At 33.1% G+C, this 18,540-nt stretch overlaps 3 protein-coding genes and 1 long non-coding RNA gene across 6 annotated transcripts; 1 reads left to right on the top strand and 3 right to left on the bottom strand.

Annotated features, from left to right (window-relative positions):
- Positions 1–6,071: 6,071 nt before the first annotated feature.
- Positions 6,072–7,422, top strand: LOC116348341. The gene is made up of 3 exons (XR_004201792.1): positions 6,072–6,149; positions 6,361–6,490; positions 6,701–7,422. It is a non-coding gene; the product is annotated as an uncharacterized LOC116348341 (long non-coding RNA).
- Positions 7,423–7,938: 516 nt separating this feature from the next.
- Positions 7,939–10,688, bottom strand: LOC116348253 (glutathione hydrolase 1 proenzyme-like). Of its 2 annotated transcripts, none has more exons than XM_031779167.1 (11): positions 10,609–10,688; positions 10,362–10,386; positions 10,150–10,294; positions 9,680–10,075; positions 9,396–9,596; positions 9,114–9,310; positions 8,975–9,021; positions 8,724–8,911; positions 8,431–8,584; positions 8,207–8,320; positions 7,939–8,145 (listed from the first exon to the last, which is right to left on the bottom strand). In XM_031779167.1, the coding sequence occupies exons 1-11, from the start codon at positions 10,648–10,650 to the stop codon at positions 7,999–8,001; spliced, it is 1,656 nt and encodes a 551-aa protein (XP_031635027.1). In that variant the 5' UTR covers positions 10,651–10,688; the 3' UTR covers positions 7,939–7,998. The 2 variants fall into 2 exon arrangements, with proteins under 2 accessions (XP_031635027.1, XP_031635026.1); XM_031779166.1 differs by having other exon boundaries at positions 8,431–8,671.
- A 327-nt stretch (positions 10,689–11,015) lies between these two features.
- LOC116348250 (glutathione hydrolase 1 proenzyme-like) lies at positions 11,016–13,903 on the bottom strand. Its single transcript, XM_031779161.1, has 12 exons — positions 13,686–13,903; positions 13,507–13,551; positions 13,251–13,422; positions 13,139–13,150; positions 12,931–13,060; positions 12,600–12,865; positions 12,310–12,513; positions 12,061–12,251; positions 11,950–11,996; positions 11,697–11,884; positions 11,382–11,631; positions 11,016–11,317 (listed from the first exon to the last, which is right to left on the bottom strand). The coding sequence occupies exons 1-12, from the start codon at positions 13,786–13,788 to the stop codon at positions 11,057–11,059; spliced, it is 1,869 nt and encodes a 622-aa protein (XP_031635021.1). The 5' UTR covers positions 13,789–13,903; the 3' UTR covers positions 11,016–11,056.
- A 2,458-nt stretch (positions 13,904–16,361) lies between these two features.
- On the bottom strand, positions 16,362–18,332 carry LOC116348264. 2 transcript variants are annotated; one of them, XM_031779183.1, is made up of 6 exons: positions 18,130–18,332; positions 17,430–18,054; positions 17,143–17,334; positions 16,968–17,070; positions 16,779–16,909; positions 16,362–16,712 (listed from the first exon to the last, which is right to left on the bottom strand). In XM_031779183.1, the coding sequence occupies exons 2-6, from the start codon at positions 17,472–17,474 to the stop codon at positions 16,476–16,478; spliced, it is 708 nt and encodes a 235-aa protein (XP_031635043.1). In that variant the 5' UTR covers positions 17,475–18,054; positions 18,130–18,332; the 3' UTR covers positions 16,362–16,475. The 2 variants fall into 2 exon arrangements, with proteins under 2 accessions (XP_031635043.1, XP_031635042.1); XM_031779182.1 differs by having other exon boundaries at positions 17,430–18,332.
- Positions 18,333–18,540: the final 208 nt, after the last annotated feature.

Consider the following 18,540-nt stretch of genomic DNA (forward strand, 5'->3'; position numbering starts at 1 on the left):
GCATTCGTTTAATATTGATCGATGAATTCAATATGGAACAAACATTAGCTAATTTTCTCGTTTTTTAAATCGCAGGCACTCTGTTTGAGCTCATAATGGCCGCAAATTACTTGGACATCAAGGGATTGATGGATGTAACATGTACAACCGTTGCAAATATGATGAAAGGCAAAACGCCCGAAGAAATTCGCAAAACATTCAACATCAGGAACGACCTAGAAGAAGTCCAAGAAGTTGGTGAATCCGACATGCATTAGCGGCAGAAAATTAGAACTCAACAAGCACAACAACATTTGCCATTCAATACAATCTATGTAAAATGTAACAACAATTCATTTTCACAATATCAACTATATACTTCCCAAAAAATAATTTCACCTTTGTCAAAAGTAAGTTAGTATTCGAACATAACCGTTTACCACTGGATTTAATAAAATTACTCAAACCCAAACAAACGTATAAATTCAATCTTGATTTTTTTCTTACATTCCATTTAATTTAGCATCATGACAGCGTCTATATCGAAATTATACATTCTTTTATTCTAGCTTTTATTCATCCTTTTCAATTTTTATTTATTCGAAGTTTGAATGAGGAAACCGGTATTTCAGCTGTTGTCCTACCAATCATATTTTGGTTATTAAAATATTGTACTATCGAACATCAGGTGATGTGCCACCCACCAATATTAATAACAATAATCGTGGTATTAGTCCTTCAATGCTATTAAATCAATTTCCATGCTAACTTTTTGTGTTATTTTTTTTAGTTCATACTTCATACTACTCTCTTACTTCATTGTTGATTTGTTCAAGGTTGATCGTCTTCAAAGATTCAGTTTTATCTATTACTTAAATTAAAACCTTCATTCCAATTTCAATTAAACCAGAATAAACTTAATTCAGGTGAAATATTGTAAAAGCTCAAGCTACTTGCCTTTGTTATTAATCTTTGAATAAATCTTTAAAATTCAAGCCAAAATATTCTTCTATGAATAATTGAAGCAAAAAAATCCAATTTCATTTGTTTTGTCATTTATTTTTGCACCGATTACAATGTTAAAAGCAAGCGGGGTTGACGTATATGAGATTGGGAACTTTTTTATGCGAACGCAGCTGATCAGCGCCACCTCACATTAGTTCGAATTAGATCGAAAAACTGAATTTAATTCTGTAGCATTGAAATGAAAAAGTGAAAAAACAACAACAATAGCACGGCCACACAGAGCTGTACATCTATGCGTGCTGATGCATACATACACATATACGCTTTCTTCATTCTTTCATTCCATTGTTATACGTATCTCACTGGTCAACAGATCTATGTAGCCATGTTACTGTTGTTGTTTTTTTTTTTCTCTTTTTCGATTCAATTCATTGTAACTAAATTGAGTTCAACTATGGAATACAAGATGGCACAGATGAAGGGAATTCGCATTTTGTCTCTTCATAGGCTTAGCCGGTTGGTTAAAAGTGACATTTTCGATTTTGTATGTAAATTTTTTGTCCATAATCAAAATGATTTAATGAAACTTGGGAAATAAGAAAAATCGGTTTTTAATGATTGATATTTTTATCGTTATCAAATAAAATGATGGTTCGGTTTGATTGTCTTTTTCAGAAAAACCTTTAAATTTGTCTAAAATTCAATTTGCCGATAACTGTGCTGACCGAACCGAATTTCAAGTTGCCATGGTGGAATTTTATGACGTGACCAGATCGAAGCGTCATTGACGAAGGAAAATACGTTTTATCAGTACACATTTCTTCGGAAAATTCAGCTTCTGTCAAATGCAACTGAATTGCGTGAATAAATCCTTTTTTGATGATGACTGGTCTGGACAACGAAACGTATTTAGGGCCACCAAAGATTTCTATATCGTCCTCATAAAGAATACGATCCTCCTTTTCTTCACGACTTTCAACGATCGTCAATATCCATAGCGACTGTACCATTGGATTTCTTCTATATTCGTAGAGATCATCGATTTGAATGAATTTGATTCCTTCAAATAGCAGCGGCTCGTTGACTGAAAATGATGTTGATTCACCTGATTCCTTAATGATGTAAGGTGAAATCGCAGATGACTTGACTTTCGATGAACATATGATTACATCACCATGCCCATTATAGCTGTACCGACAAGTATTGTTGAACATCGTTGGCTTGTATTCCTTCGATACGATCATTTGAACGACTTCCTTGTGTTCATCACCAGTGAATACGGTTGTGAGCGCATATGTCTTGAAAATGGCAGCCAATTCGTCCATTGTAATTGAACGGAAACGAATGTCGTAAAATGCATTGCCGAGATGCTTTTGAATCAGTTCCTTTGTCAATGTCTTTTCCTTGCAGATCGCCTTGACCCACTCCATACAAGCATCAAAAACTTGGGTTTCTGAACAAGATAACGAATCCAATTTCAAAATGTTGCTCAACGTATTTTTATTGCATTCCATGAATCCGTCGGTTTTCAAGACTTCTTTTGCATTCAGACCAATAACTGCTTCGCACAATGACTTTGATTCCTTCAAATTGTAGAAGACGGCAAGTCCATAAACCAAACAAACATCGTCATTGGTTAGATTGCGTAACGCAATTTGTTCGCAAGTGTTCAAACAGTTTGGAACGTCGTACTTGTGAGCCAATTGCATTACGTCCAAAACATATTCCTCGTTTACGTTGACTTCATTGAAGTAGAATAATTTTAAAAACTCTTTAAAGGCATCAGTTGATGCATCGATGATAGTGACGTCACCTTTTTCCTTCGTTGATCCATAAAACATTGCACGAAACACTTTGCTTGCGCCAGCTAAAAGATTTTTGTGCGCCGGTATACGTTCACAATCGTCATCGGATGACTTGATGATGAAATGAACATCGGACGTTTCAGCATTCAAGTATAACCATTCACCAGCTGCGGAGAAATCACTTTTGAATCCACTGACAGACATCGTTTTGTTTAGCTAAACTAAGGTATATTGATTGAAATTAATTTTTGTTACTTTTTTATTTTCAATTCCGAATCAGACAGCACATACCTTTCAAAATGAGAAGTCTTAACTATATAATACTGTCGAGTTGAGGTTGGAAACGGCTTATTGTGAAATTCTTGTTAATCGAAGAAGGATCGTCTGAAAATTACCAACCAAATGTCTTCAATCATATAAATGTTTGGCATGAAAATGTTTTATTTATGTTCTTTTTATTGATTGTGAAACAATTGGAAATTGTCAATTACTAAAAAATATTTTTTTGGAATAAAAAGTGCATATTTTACGGAATAAAAAGTTCTTACCTTCATCCAATTTATCCTTGCAACACCAAATTCATAAAAAGATTCGAATTCAATAGATTAGCAATTCAAAGATTGAACAACAGCACAAAACAATTCAATAAATTTGCACAGAAATATTTTAAAGAAAGAAAATATTCGATTTGTTGAGTGAGACAATTTTCTTTAGAATGAGACGTTAGTCACGTTAGCACAAGAAAATATGATTCGATGCTCACATTAACAGGAATGTCAGGCAGAGTGCGCTACTGTATGGGTTTGACTTTTGTAATAATTTCAGTTTGAATTTGAAACCGATTGCCTTATTTTTGAAATATAAAAGAAGGTTTGAAGAAATTGGACCTCCTCGACCATTGAACAATCGCATTTTTTCACATTTTTATAAGAAAGGTTCACAATTTGACAAAATGATTTGAATGGCATATGAATTCCACTGATTTTATGCATAGAACATATTGTGTTTTAAAAAAGTTGGAAAAATCTAACTTAGAATCTACAATGGCACAGTTTAATGTAAATTCAACATTCAAATTGTGTTATGGAAAGTTGATTTTGAGTAAGCGATTTTGATAAACAATGGAACTTAATTTTAATTTGTAAAACATCATTTTTCGAGATGTATCGTTAACAGTCGACATTTTCATTTCCAAATATTACTTGGTTATCATCAATAAATGAACCAAAAACAATGATTGATTTTATAGCAGTTTTTGTTCATTTTATGTTTCCCTTGAAAGAAAACAATTTACATTCATCAAGTTCATTAAATACAGAGACTACGTCATGAAAGTTAGCTGTTTGGTATGTATTTTTAAAACAACTATACAAAGGGAAGTGCTTAACGTCACTGAGAAAATAGGCATTTCTGCCAATTAATTGTTTCTCTGAAGAATAGAAGTGAGTTGAAAGTCAGATGATGTCCTTTCAAGTAAAACAATGGTTTTCAATCAGGGGGTATAGACCAAGAGCCACTCTAACAAGTAACTTTTTTTTTTGCTTTATGTCAGAAAACTATATTGAACCATGCAGCTAGACATACACTAAACAAATAATTTTACGTTTATTACTTCAGCCACCCACTTCGCTAAATCTGCACTATTATTCGCGGATAGAAAACACATCAATTAATAAAGCGAGCTGCATGTTTGATTTTCCGGAATATATTTTGTTTTTGCTCAAAGATTCTTCGATTAAAATTTCTGCATGAAATTCCGCATTGTTTACAAAATCTGCATGAATGAATTATGTAAAAGAAACTATTAACTTTTTTGTCAGCTTTATGTCTGAAATTCTAAACATCGATTTTTTATCATAAAATAACACTAAATTATAAAAATCTGCACTTAAATACACATATTTATTGTTTTCTGCATAAACAAAATTACATGTTTAATGAACGCTCTAGAATAAAAACAACGTACAGAATGGTTGTTATATCAAAGCGGAACAGGGCGTTTTTTTAACATAGATTTGTTATTGTAATACAACAACAATTCTATATAAAAAAAACGCTGTGTTCCGCTTTGATATGACAACCATTCAGTACGTTGTTTTTATTCTAGAGCGTTCATATGTATTGTTTGTGTTGAATTGACAATTCTATTTTGCACATGCCCATGATAACTAATAAAATGAATTCAATCAAATTACTTTAAGTATTGTTTTAATGTTTTAAGTGGGAACTTTTTTTATGTTAATCTTTTTGGTTTTACAATTATATAATAAATTTTATTAAATACTAAATATTAGTTATTTGTTAAGTTATTAAAAGTGACATTTGTCAGTGTCACCATCTGTTGGAAAAATATCAAATTAGTTGTATACTCTTTTGCATCAAGTCCTTTATTGCGCTCTATTCCTTTTTCATTGTACCAAACGTATTTGTGCTTTATTCGCGTTACTGAGTTTAACCATAATTTCGCCGCCATCCAAAATTTAATTGGTTTCTGCGCCAATGTAAAAGTCTATGGGATTTCCGATATTTTAAGCTTCTTCCAAACACTTTCATATTTTTCGTAGACTAAGATCGGCTCTGGTTTTAAGTGAAGACCGGAATCAATGTCAATCAAATCACCAATCTTGTCACCAATCTGTTTATCGAAATTCGATGTTAGTTTTGGCAAATAAAATCTGTTTAATTAATTATTTATTTATTTTATTTTTACCATTTCTCACAACGCTATTTACAGCGACTTCAAAATGTAAACAACCGGCATTCGTGTGTGACTTGTCAAATCTATTTTGACAAGTGTGAATAATGTCTTATTTCATATACGTATAATCATTCTACGTATTTTACATTGTGGAGAGAAATAAAATAACCACACGCTTACTAGTCATCATAAATAAAAATTATATAACAAAAACTATTGTTCAAAAATTCAAATCATATCGATTTTAAGGAAAAAAAAAATAATTTAAATAAATGAAAAATATTACTTGCTTAAAATAATAATCAATACAATATTTTTGTTACGTTCACATTGTTATTACATGCATTGTTTAATGTGTGTTCCAAAAAGTATTTCAATTTGTTATATTTTTTTGTTTGTTTACAGTGTGAAGTAGAACCAATTAAATTAATTTATTTTTTACTATGATAAACTTTAATAATTTTCTATCATCTATGGTTTTAAAATATAAAAGCACATTATTTTTCATGATACCGATATAAATTGAGTTCACCGATGTCATGCATGATGGCGCTGATTAGCGGTGTTCGCATAAAAAAGTCTCCAATCTCATATATATGTCATCTACTTGTATTCCCATGCGTGATCTCTTCTGTGACAATAGTAAATTGAATCAGATCTGTTCATAAAATATCCGGATTTAAATTACAATTGTAATTTCGGTAAGTGTTTTTTTGGTTAGACTGCGCAATTCTTATTGTATCAATTATCAAGCTCGCTAAGCTTAGAGCGTGAAACGTATAGTTTCTCCGAATGGCAATAGGTTTTTTGTTGTTGGTGACATTTAAGTTGATGATGATTACAAAGAACAAATTGCAAATGCAATGAATCCAATAATTCTTATGACTTTCCACATTCGTTTGTATATTACAGCTAAATAGCCTGGGTTGGATAAGTATGTGTGTGTGTGTGAAGCGAAGCAACAACACATCTACAAAATCTACAGATCAACTCATCTTTGCCGGACGTGTATAAATGAGAGTTCTTCATTTTATTCTGAACTGTAAGTGAACGATTGCTTTTAATATTTTTGGAGCCTGTGTAACTTTCATAGTGTGGAACAATGATGTGTGATAAAAACAATTTTCTCACAAATCTGATAAATTCACACAATTGATTAATGATTCAATTACATTTTGTGAATGACATCGAATTCAACCACAGAGTTATTTTTTCTTCAATAAAAATGTGATTGTTTTTATTCTCTTAACAGATTGAACATGGAAAAGAGAATTAAACCGTCAACATCGATCGTTCCGAAAAGCAATCAAACGATCCGGAATGATGCGATGCACGATAGATTTCACTCTGTCGTGCTTGAGAAGCTCGCTGACATAAAATTTATGTTTAATTTTGAAAATGGCGTTGTTCCAGTGGCGGCAAATAAAGCGGTCTTATCAGCATCGAGCCCGGTATTTAACAAAATGTTTAGCGAAAGACACGAAGCAAAGATACAAATGGAAGAAAAATCTCCGGCAGCATTTCAAGAATTCCTCCAATTCTTTTATAAAGATCGTGTTATGCTAACGATGAAAAACATTGGTGACGTTTTGTTGCTGGTTCATAAGTACGAAGTAGCCGATTGCATACCTGTTTGCACAAAATTCTTAAAAAAACATCTAACAATCGAGGACAGTCTATGGGCGTTGTTCTTCGCAATAAAATTCAAAGACGATGATTTGAAAAAAAATTGCGAAAAAAAATACAAGAAAATGTAACAAAAGCGATTGATATGTTCAACATTAGTGATTTTGATCACGTCCGCTTGTCACCGCATCCAAATAATAATCGATTCATTCCGGACAACATCGTGTCAAATTTATTTGTACGTGTTGTCGCTCTTCTGAAAAATGTTAAGATACCGCAATTGAGTGGTCAAAACAAACCTTAAATTACTTGAATTTACATCAATAAAAATTATTGTATCAAAAGTCATTTCAATGTGAATATCAAAAATAAAAAACTTTGAATTTCTCTTAAACAAATAATGTCAAATTGAAAAGTTTAGTTTACTCACCAAAGTCAAAGCGATGACGCTCAAATTTGTAATTATTCTCATTTTATTGTTCAAGACTGTTTTGCAAAACAGTTCCAAATATAAATGACATACAACGAAACAGAGTACACCCATTTCTAGCTTCTCTTTGTTTACTCAATCCCAAATTTTATAATGAAAATGAATATTTTCATAACATTTGTCGAATATTTAGTAAGAATACGTCATTCCAGAATTTTAAATCAACCTCAACACTATTATCGCTTGCGTCAAAAAAATTACACCACAAATCATAAGATTTTTTTTTAAATATGTGAACGATTCTATGATGCCTTAAGCAAGTCCTTGCTCTTAGGAGTAAGCAGGTTGACCTTTTTCATTGAAACTATTGATGACTTTTAAGTTTTGTGAAAACTCTATAGAGTGCTACAGACTTTAAAGGAGAACAAAATGTGTTTCAATGACAAAAATATATATTTTTTTATTTTTCATTGTTGTCTCTTTTTGAATTTGTGCTATTCTCCAACTGCTTTGCCTTCTTTTCTATAGTCAGCATTTGCAAAAATTCCACTCTCATTTCTTGCTATCGCACGAACGTTAGATATACCACACCAATTTCGTTCCATTTTATGTCCCAATGCCTTTAACCCCGAAATAATGGGCTAAAATAATGAAATGTGTAAAAATTTGCATTCAAAGTAAAAGTAAAAGAGAATGTCATACTGCTGGAATGCCATACTGATAATCCACTTGCATTGGCAACAATTGATGATGCATTCGTGAAGCGTCTATGGCTTCTTTAAGATTTTCATTAAACCAGAGAACACGACCAATAACCTACGATTGTTTATGAGGACTTTTTTACATTTCCTTACGCACCAAGTGTGTAAGAGGAATGCATTTTAAAATAACTGAATTTAATTTAAATGATCGAAACTGTATGGTACCATCGAAACTGCCGTTATAATTCTTGTTCCACCCGCACCTCCAACAACCATTCGAACACCTCCCTTGTCATCGGTCACGATTATTGGACTGAATGAAGAAGTAGCACGTTTTTTGGGTGCTATGAAGTTGTTTGCCGATGGTTGTGTCAGTGCGCTATTCGCCATATTATTTATTGCAAAATCGTTCATTCCATTATTGAAAATGATTCCAGTTTTTTTGCCCGTTTTTCCACATCCAAAACTAACAACATTATTGATAAATAATATAGAAAGAAGGGTATTAAAATGCTTACAGAAAATTAAGCGATGATGTCACCGAAACAGCGTCACCATTTGCTGCTAAAATCGAAGTATGGGAGGTCCCTTTATCATTTATGACGAATTCGCCGCCATAGTGTTTTGGATCGGTCCATGTCTTATTGTCATCGATTAACGCACGAATTTCATCACCGAAAGCCGGTGTCAGCATTTTTCGAACTAACTGTAAATTTATTCGATTATTTCGAACTGAATTTTATATTTTTTTAATTTTAGACGAACTTACTGGCAAAACAGTATCAGAGTCGTGCAAATGAGTTCGATATCCAAATGCTGAACGCAAGACACACGATTAGAAATAGAAAAAACTCAAAAAAATGTTACTAATTAATAAAAATAGTGAATAAAGTAAAACGGTGAATTACCAAATTTGGAGGCTTCAATGAAACGATGGTAAGTTTGAACAAGTTCATTTTCAGTTCGGATCAATTCTCTGCTTATATTATATCCCCTAAGAATGTTTAAAATCAATCCAACAACAGGTCCACCAGCCGATGGAGGTAAATGAGCCGTTAAATTACCTTTTATCATCGGCACCGATAAAGTTTCTTCCCAGCGAGGTCTGCGTCAAAACGTTAAGTAAAAGAGTCAAAAGAAGTCACTTTTCGAATTCAATATACACTTATGTTTTGTATATTTTTGCTTACTCGTACGATTGCAGATCTTTTTTCGTAATAATGCTACCAATATCTTTTAAATCAGCAGCAATTAAATCAGCCAAGGTGCCATTATAGAAATCGTCACCGCCTTTTTCGGCAATCATTTTGTAGGTGTTGCATAATTCCGGTACAAATTTGACAAGGTCCCCAGGATTACGTGGCTTATTCTTCGCCCGAAAAAATGTTTTTCTTTTGATTCGAAATGATTAAATGAAGACTTTCATAATATCTTCGTTTCACAGCGCAAAATATACTGCTTGATAATTGCTCACCTTAAATGTTTATCTTTATAATGATGTGGTTCGAGACATTTTTGCGTATAACCCGAAAGGATCATACCTTTTTCACAAATCTTAATGGCAGGCTCAACCAATGATTTCCATGGCATCGAACCAAATCTCTTATACAGTTCCCAGTAACCTTTCACTTCACCAGGAACTCCAATTGATCCTGCGCCAATTTCGTATTCTTTTTGTGTTTTGAACATATTCGGTGTTGCCGCCTCCGATGCCACCTCCTTCGCGTTTAATGTATAGAACTTTTTATCTTTATAAATATTCATGATAAATCCTCCACCGATACCCATCGATTCGGCATCGATCATTCCATTGCAAAACATTGTGGCTATGGCCGAATCAATAACATTTCCACCTTTTGCTAGTATATCACTGGAAGATGTAAGCAAATATTGGAGAAGATTTTATGACGCCGGTTAGAAGGTTACACATTAGCATCTTCTTACCTTCCAACTTTGGAACATTTTGTGGAATCAGCACAAACAACATGTTTATTAAAATGCTGCAATTCCGACTTGGATGGTGGAAGATTTTTCTCTCTATCCGGGATCACTCTTAATGGATCGTTCTTTAATTTTTCTTCTTTCTGCACTATTGAAACGATTTATATATTTTATTTTATTTTAAACAAAGAAAATTACGTGAACAGCAATCTTACGTGAACAGCAATTAACAGCTGTGCACTGCATAAATGGAAAACGGTCGAAATTAATATTGAATTTTGTGTTTTAGTTTTAAATGAAAATGAATTACAATAACACCTCTCAATAAGAGAAACCTTTATAAAAGACTCTTTTTACAAAAGACCTCGTATTATTGAGACTTCGATATTGAAAGGTTTTACTGTATTTTATCAGAATTTCAATGAAAGATAGGATAGTGACTATATGAGAAAGTGGACGCACCAAAGCCAAAATAGCGATCACTAAACCTGCAAATAATTTCATTTTCTAAAAAAACAACACAAAGCTTTTCACTTTTAAACACTAGTGGTACTCAACGGAACAGTACACCACAATTTATACATGTTTTAATTCGAATTAATGATGAAAAACAACAAAATTCCACATTTAAATTCATTTACATCAAAACATATTTGTGCATATTTTCAACACCATCTGTTATCGAGCAGATCGACCGTCTCACATCAAAATAAGTTCAAAATAATTTTTTTTTTCGAATATTATTGAGATGATTTTTGCATCTGAATTCAATTTCATTAAATGTGAATTCTAACAAAATAATAATAATATTATTTAAATGAAACACATTTTCGTTTTATTTTGTCTATCGAGAAGAATTCATTTTATTAATTTTGCATACAAACATGACGTGGGCAAAAATCACCTATTGTTAAACTCCTATCGCCAAGCTTTCCTTTCTCCAATCGGAATTTGCAAGGATTCCATACTGATTTTTCTCAATGGCACGAACGACCGAGCCACGGTAGTAATAAACTTTCATTTTATGGCCCAAATCTTGGAGACCGGCTACTACTTTCTTTGTATTTCCATGCTGATACTCAATGTGCATTGGCAATAGCTGATGATGAATTCGAGCCTCATCGATCGCCTCTTTTATAGTTTGATTGAACCAAAGTACTCTGGCAATTATCTATTTTTGTTAAAGCATTCAAAAAAGTAATCAAAATATCGGAAAAATATAAGATTGTAATTACCATTGCAGTAGCTGTTATAATTTTGGGGCCACCAGAGGACCCAATGACTAATTGAACATCACCATTTGCATCAGTTACAATGGTCGGACTAAATGACGAGATTGCACGCTGGTGTGGTATGTGGGGCTCGATAAAATTGTTTGGCGATGGTTGAGTCTCTTCATAGTTCGGCATATTCGTTACAGCGAAATCGTTCAGTCCATTGTTGAAAATAAAACCGGTTCGTTTGCCAGTTTTTCCAATTCCAAAACTAATCGAAATGATTTGAATTCATGACACCCCGTGTGACTGTCTCAAAAAACTAAAGGTACTTACTACAAATTAGTCGATGATGTCACCGAAACAGCGTCACCGTTCGGGGCCAAAATCGAAGTATGTCCTGTCCCGTGATCAACAGTTATAAAATTACCGAAATAATGTTCGGGATCATTGAACGTTTTATCCTCATTGATTCTCGCACGGATTTTTTCACCGAATTCAGGCGTCAGCATCTCTTCAATTAACTAATTTAAAATGTTGATGGCATTTATTTAATTTGCATTAAACAAATTTGAAACAAAATCCTTACCGATGATGGTATGCCTGATTCCTTTAAATGAGTTCGGAGGCCAAACGCTGAAAAAAAGAACAGATAAACATATTTTCATACAGTTCTTCTCAATTCTTCAACTGTAAATACCGTATTTAAAAGATTCAATAAAACGATGATACGTTTGAATTTGTTCATCTTCTGTCTCGATTGATGTTTTGTTCATATTGTATCCGCTCAAAACATTCAAAATGAATGCCACAAGAGGACCACCAGCTGAAGGTATCACATTAATGCTGCTGCCTCTAATAGGCACCGATAAAGTCTCCTCCCAACGTGGTCTAAAAATTGGAATTTGTTACTCCTTTCATCGACGGTGTTCATAATACTTATTCTTACTTATACAATTGAAGGTCCTCTTTTTTGATAATACTGCCAATTTCTTTAAGATCATCGAGTATAAGGTCAGCCAGTGTTCCATTATAAAAATCGTCACCGCCATAGTCGGCGATTAATCTATAAGTATGACATAATTCGGCTGGCATTTTTATCAAATCTCCCGGCTGCCGTGTTTCATTCCGCCCATTTATGAAAAATGTTTTCCTGTTGATATATAAAGTCGATTCAATATTGTCTTCACACCCCCATTCGAAAAAGTTTTCTCGATTATCTGCTGCACTTATAGTTACCGCATATGTGGATCATCATAGTGATATGGTTCAATCGAATCAAACATATGTTCTGTAAGGATAAAACCGTCTTCGCAAATTTTGATGGTTGGTTCCACCAACGATTTCCATGGCAATGAACCGAATCGCTTGTACAACTCCGAATAGCCCTTCACTTCTCCAGGCACTGCAATCGAAAGAGCTCCGAGCTGGTACTCATCTCGTGTCTTGAACATATCTGGAGTTGCAGCCAGTGGTGCAACTTCTTTTGCATTTAGTGTGTAGAACTAAGATCAGAATTTTCATTTAAAACTTGTAATACATACAGTATTATAAACGCGTGTTGACTTACTTTTTTATCTTTATAAATATTTATAATGAATCCACCGCCGAGTCCCATACTTTGTGGTGTTACAAGGGAATTGCAAAGCATTGTGGCTATTGCTGAATCAATAACATTTCCACCTTGGTCAATAATCTCACTTGAATCAGAAAAAAAAATAATTTGACAAATTGAATGCAAGAACGAGATGAGAATGCTAAAATTTTCAACAACAAACCTGCCAACTAGACTATAATTCAACGATGGCGAAACAAAGACAGAGAGAAAGAAGAAAGCAATAAAAAAAAAATTTGGTTCAAATGCGAATTCAATTTGAGTTCATACACTACCTGCATTCTGTCGAATCAGCACATACAGCATACTTTTTGAAGAGCTGCAATCTCGAAAATGATGGTGGCTCTGGAAACTCGGGATCCGGTTCATCTTCTTCCTCAATTTGGCCTGGCATTCCATCTAGACCATTGCCTTTTAATTCTGGTACGCTTGACTCTTCTTTTAGATCTATAGATATTTGTTTGAATCACTAATTAGTATTTTTTTTGTTTGCTGCAATTCCAAATAAAACGCCGTTTCTTTTTATCATACCTTTTTTTGAAACGCTTTCTGGTCTATCTATTGAATCGATATGATCTAAGCAACAATAAAAAAATAGAAATGTTGTGAAGATTTAAAAAAAGCAATCGAATTTGATTCAATCACAAGAATGAATATATTCAATTTAAAACACTTGAAACATTTTGGTGAATTAGAAGCGAAAATGTTACCTGGAAGACTGTGATCTCCCTTTTGATAGAGTAACTGAATTATAAAAGCCAATATGACAATGCCTATCGTTGCAAATAAAATATTTTTTTTCGTTGGCTCCATTTTTGAATGAACTGCTTCGATTCATACAGCTTTTAGTTTCAAATATCAACTGACAATGAACGGAAGAGAACACGATAATTCACAGATGTTTTGATAAATGAGGTATTCTATATGACTGGTGTCAAACTACTGTTATTCAAATGGAAAAAAAAACATTGTTCTTGCGTAAGATGAAATAGCACTTTTTTTTGGAATGTGAATTACTTGAAATATATCCCTATATATAACATATTGTTATCATGAAATTCAAGGGCAAGCTTCATGCAAACGTTCAAATATTTAATTCGATAAAAGAGGTTTTTCGATAAAATATAAATTATTACATTTCGATTAAAATGAAAACATCTGCTGAATTTTAATTTGAAGTTAACTTTGCTTGGCATACTAAAGCTTAAAGTATCAAAACAGACATTCAGTTGATAAGAATGACATGAGAAATTTTGAAGAGTATTTTAAATCGAAAACTCTACACAAAAACACACAATTATGCCATTCTTAAACATTTTCAGGGTAAAATTATACTTTGGACTGAAAACGCCATTCTATCGCTATCAAACTAACCTCAGGTGCGCTGATCCAACCACACATGCGCACGGTTTTTTTTTATCAGGGGCAGGGGGGGATGTCAAATTGATTCCAAGTCTTTTTTTGTAATAATACTGCCAATGTCTTTCAAATCATCGGCGATAAGGTCGGCCAAAGTTCCATTGTAAAATTTATCTCCACCTTTTTCGGCGATTGTCTTATAGGTATTACACAGTTGTGATGCAAACTTGATAATTTCACCAGCACAACGTGGCTTTTTTTGATTTCCTAAAAAATATCTTCCTATTGAAATAAACGAGCATTTCCGATATTACGATTTTTTATTATTCAAAACAATATCTGTTTTGCATTTACCTTCATCACAATATCTTCTTTGCAGATTTCAATGGTGGGTTCGACCAGTGATTTCCATGGCATTGAACCGAATTTCTTATGCAATTCTCAATATCCCCTCACTTCTCCGGGCACACCAATACTCTTGGCACTTCTTTCGTATTAATTAGACGTTTCGGACATATCGGGAGACGATGCCAGTGGTGCCACTTCCTTCGCGTTTAATGTGTAATTTTTTTTATCTTTATAATTGTTCATGATGACACAAGTCCATTACAAACTAGTGCGGCAATAACTGAATCAACGACATTTCCACCTTTTGCTATTACATCAATACAGAATAATGCTCAATATTGTGAAAAATCTTATTATTTCCATTCTTCTTATTAAAAACTATCAATTCACACAGCGTATTGATTCAATTGCCATCGAATAACATAAAAACCTAAAAAAGAACGTGCATTTATACTTAATGTGTTCCGTTCGTTTAATCCAAAATATTTAGATAAATTAGAATGTTTTATAATATGGTTATGATTATAATTTCAACTTTATGAAAAAAATTAATATGCAAAAAACACTATATCGACTGGCGTCAAATTGGATCTGTTTGAAAAATTATAATTTATTGAGAAACATTTCAAGGGGGAAATTAAGCCAAAGTCATTTTGAACTATTTCATAATTGCAAAGGTTACATGTAGAAAATACAAAAAATTCGAGAGATTTGAACTGTAATATTCGGCTCGATTCCACCATATTCAATGAAATAGGCTGATATTTTAATTATTTCTTTTCTTGAATGCGAAAGAAGTGTCATCACAAAAATAACCCCTTGAAAACATTTCAAACTACGCGAAAATTGACACATTTGCCATAAATTGTTTGACGATGATATTGAAGAATGAATATAATCGACCAACATATTTTTTCATTTATTCATTATAACCTTTGAAGTTCAGTCACGTGTTTTCGCCATGATCTGAAAATATTTACACAGTACCAAATACATACACAATGAGCGTGCGATTACATAAATTGTAATCTTATAAAATTCCATAACACATTTACTGCGAAAATTCGATCGTCACTCGATGTGTGTCTCATTATAATAACAAAATAAGCGAAATTACCTTCATAGACGTGCTTCTGCTTTTATTGTGTATCAATATTAACTATTAGTTTCACCAAATTTTGAATCATACTCCAACTCTAGCTCCAACTGCTGCGTCACTTTCTTTTCGATAGTCCGTATTGGCAAATTTTTTTAAATATTGGCAGGAAATTGAGATTGGACTCTAATTTATGGAATTCAGCAATAATTCAGACCATTATCACGCTCCATGATAAATCTGTGGAGGCAAACTTCATTATTGAGCCTATTTATATCAGTGACCGGTTCGCGCATATTTCTATGCCTGATAGCTATGCTAAGCATAGCGGAGACGGAAGCCACAACGCACCCGTCACCATTCGATTCGAGCTATGTTGTATGCGCACGGTCGTCTGCATAAACGAACATGTGTATTGTTCATATAGAGTGAACGGCGATGCGTCGGTTGCGTTTGCGGCTATGCTTGGCATATCTATGCTACCTAGCGTATTTAGGCAAACATAGAAATATGCGCAAACCGGTCACTGATTTATATGGAAAATCCATTCAGCCGCACAAAAAAATTGACACAAAAAAAAGAATAATAGTCATAAATATTGAAACATATATTTCATGAAAATGTTGCTTATTATAGCGTGAATTAATAATAACATTGTAAGTAATTGTATCACAATAAATATTAAACATAGTAAATCTCATGCTTGTTGGCTTCTATTTAAAAGGCCTTCCAGTGCCTCTCGTAAATCGCGTACAATGTTTTGATTAGTTCGATGACTACTGGCATTTGGATGTTTGGTGCCGCAAATCAAATGTGCCAATCGTCCTAAATAATCAATCGCTTGATTGCCGTAAATATCGTCTTCCAAAATATCTTTAATATCTTCTTCTGGGACTCCAAGTGCTAATCCTATTGGGAAACCGAAAAAATATCGCTGAAACATACGGAATCCATTGTAAAAAACTGTTTGGTGTGACTATTTTAAAAAGAGACAACTCACATTGAAAATTTCACCATCGGAAGAAGTCATTTGCTTGTCGGCTTCGCACAAATATAGATTAAATCGATGAATTTGTGATTCTGTTAAATCAATTTCGAGCATTTGCTCGTTTTTCTCCCTAATTTCCTCATCTAAAAGTATAATTCTCTTACTCGTTCTTACTTTTTTTGAAAGATATTTTTCGCTTACTTTGTGACTTATGCGCTTCAAGTATTTTATTCAAAATGACGCGCCATCGTTTGATTGAAATATTTGAACTATTTCCAATTACCATCAGATACAACCATTCTGTCTGATTTAGTGAAATCGATTAATCTCATTTTTGTGCAAATGAAAGGAAAAAACAAGATCGTGTGACTCATACCTTTGCTGCGTCTCTTCCAGAAAAATGTGCATTATTTGGATTCAATGCTAAATTCATTATATTAAATATCCGACTGACAATTGTCTTATTTGCACATGGAAATGATGAGAAAACACCCCGAAAATGTTCAATTGTCGTCTCAAATGTTTCTGTTGAAGGCGAAGTGGTTACGATAGTCATAGTACAGGCGAACTGAAATTGAAATTTTCTCAAGAATTAACACTACACGTTAAACAACAAAAACTTTAAAAAAAGTCCTATTCGTGAAACCAAAACATTTCACTTACTTGACAAACACTCAACACGAGGAGTGCATTCAACTTATAAGTCATATTTCGTTAAGTTAAACCATCGATAGACTACAATCAAATGAATTCGGTTCCAACAAAAAACTACGCTTTAAATGAATTTTTCTGCGCCACATAAACACTTTTATATCAAATTGGAAGAAATATCGAGCAATAACCAGATATTCGATGTAATTCCCAGAATTTATCGTTCTGGAAATGTAATTTCAATTTTAACACCCATTGGCTATTCAAATAGCCGTTTTTTCTAGAACATACTATCAATATTAATGTACATTCTACTTGTCACTTTTTTTTAAAAAAAATCAGTGTTCGACGTCAAAACAGTCCGACTTTGCGCACAAAAATGCTGATAGCATATTTTATGCATGACTTTTTATACCGCAAATCACAAATAGTTCAGTTGTTGAGAAGATTTGCTTTAAATTTCGTAAAATTGATCACGTCATATGAATGACGTCGCAATGAAAGAGGGTCACAGACATTTAATTTATATATTTTATCGATTTGTGCAATATTTAAACAGATTGACATTTAAGAATGACGTAAATCCATAGGTGAGTTTGTGAGTTTAAGAAACCATATGGGCGGTACCGAGCCGGAACTATCAAAGAAATATTATTATTTGAAATGATCGATATCATAAAAAGTTGAAGTGAAGATTTTCTTTGAAATTTACCGACGATTCTTCTACTTTTTCAATGAATTGATAACATTTTTTCACACTTGTATACTCTCATGTCGACGAATCGGCCAAATCTGCAATTTGTTGAAAAAAACACACACAAAGAAACACAATAAAAACATTCTTAATAAATCAAGTCATTTAATCGACGTTCTTAGAGAATCTTGCGAAAATTTCAACAAACAAAGTTTACGACGACTTCGTCTATGACTCATTGATATTTTGAACTTTTTAATCAATTTTTTTTTTATTTATAATTTTAAAAAAATATTTTGTATTGCGTTCCATACTATAGAACTGACTACCGACTACTAGTCCAGCTATATTTGTAAATAACAGCTATCAGTTTTTGTATTTTCTCTTTTGCTTTCATTCAAAATCAACACATGAACGATACCCGCAGTT

This window comes from Contarinia nasturtii, unplaced genomic scaffold (genome assembly GCF_009176525.2).
Source record: "Contarinia nasturtii isolate CC-2019 unplaced genomic scaffold, AAFC_CNas_1.1 Cnas_scaffold_2367, whole genome shotgun sequence".
NCBI classification, from domain to species: domain Eukaryota; kingdom Metazoa; phylum Arthropoda; class Insecta; order Diptera; family Cecidomyiidae; genus Contarinia; species Contarinia nasturtii.

What these genes read in the sequence shown, in the direction of transcription:
- LOC116348253 (XM_031779166.1), bottom strand. Translation starts at nt 10,650, where the DNA reads ATGAAATTATTTGCAGGTTTAGTGATCGCTATTTTGGCTTTG. An exon ending in ACTCTGATACTGTTTTGCCA is followed by an intron (nt 8,912 to 8,974) that starts GTAAGTTCGTCT and finishes ATAAATTTACAG; the next exon opens with TTAGTTCGAAAAATGCTGAC. An exon ending in TTATAACGGCAGTTTCGATG is followed by an intron (nt 8,321 to 8,430) that starts GTACCATACAGT and finishes AAACAATCGTAG; the next exon opens with GTTATTGGTCGTGTTCTCTG.
- LOC116348250 (XM_031779161.1), bottom strand. Translation starts at nt 13,788, where the DNA reads ATGGAGCCAACGAAAAAAAATATTTTATTTGCAACGATAGGCATTGTC. An exon ending in TATGATGATCCACATATGCG is followed by an intron (nt 12,514 to 12,599) that starts GTAACTATAAGT and finishes ATATATCAACAG; the next exon opens with GAAAACATTTTTCATAAATG. An exon ending in ACATCATCGACTAATTTGTA is followed by an intron (nt 11,632 to 11,696) that starts GTAAGTACCTTT and finishes CATTTCGATTAG; the next exon opens with TTTTGGAATTGGAAAAACTG.
- LOC116348264 (XM_031779183.1), bottom strand. Translation starts at nt 17,474, where the DNA reads ATGACTTATAAGTTGAATGCACTCCTCGTGTTGAGTGTTTGTCAA. An exon ending in TCGTGTTGAGTGTTTGTCAA is followed by an intron (nt 17,335 to 17,429) that starts GTAAGTGAAATG and finishes TTTCAATTTCAG; the next exon opens with TTCGCCTGTACTATGACTAT. An exon ending in CCGATGGTGAAATTTTCAAT is followed by an intron (nt 16,713 to 16,778) that starts GTGAGTTGTCTC and finishes CGTATGTTTCAG; the next exon opens with CGATATTTTTTCGGTTTCCC.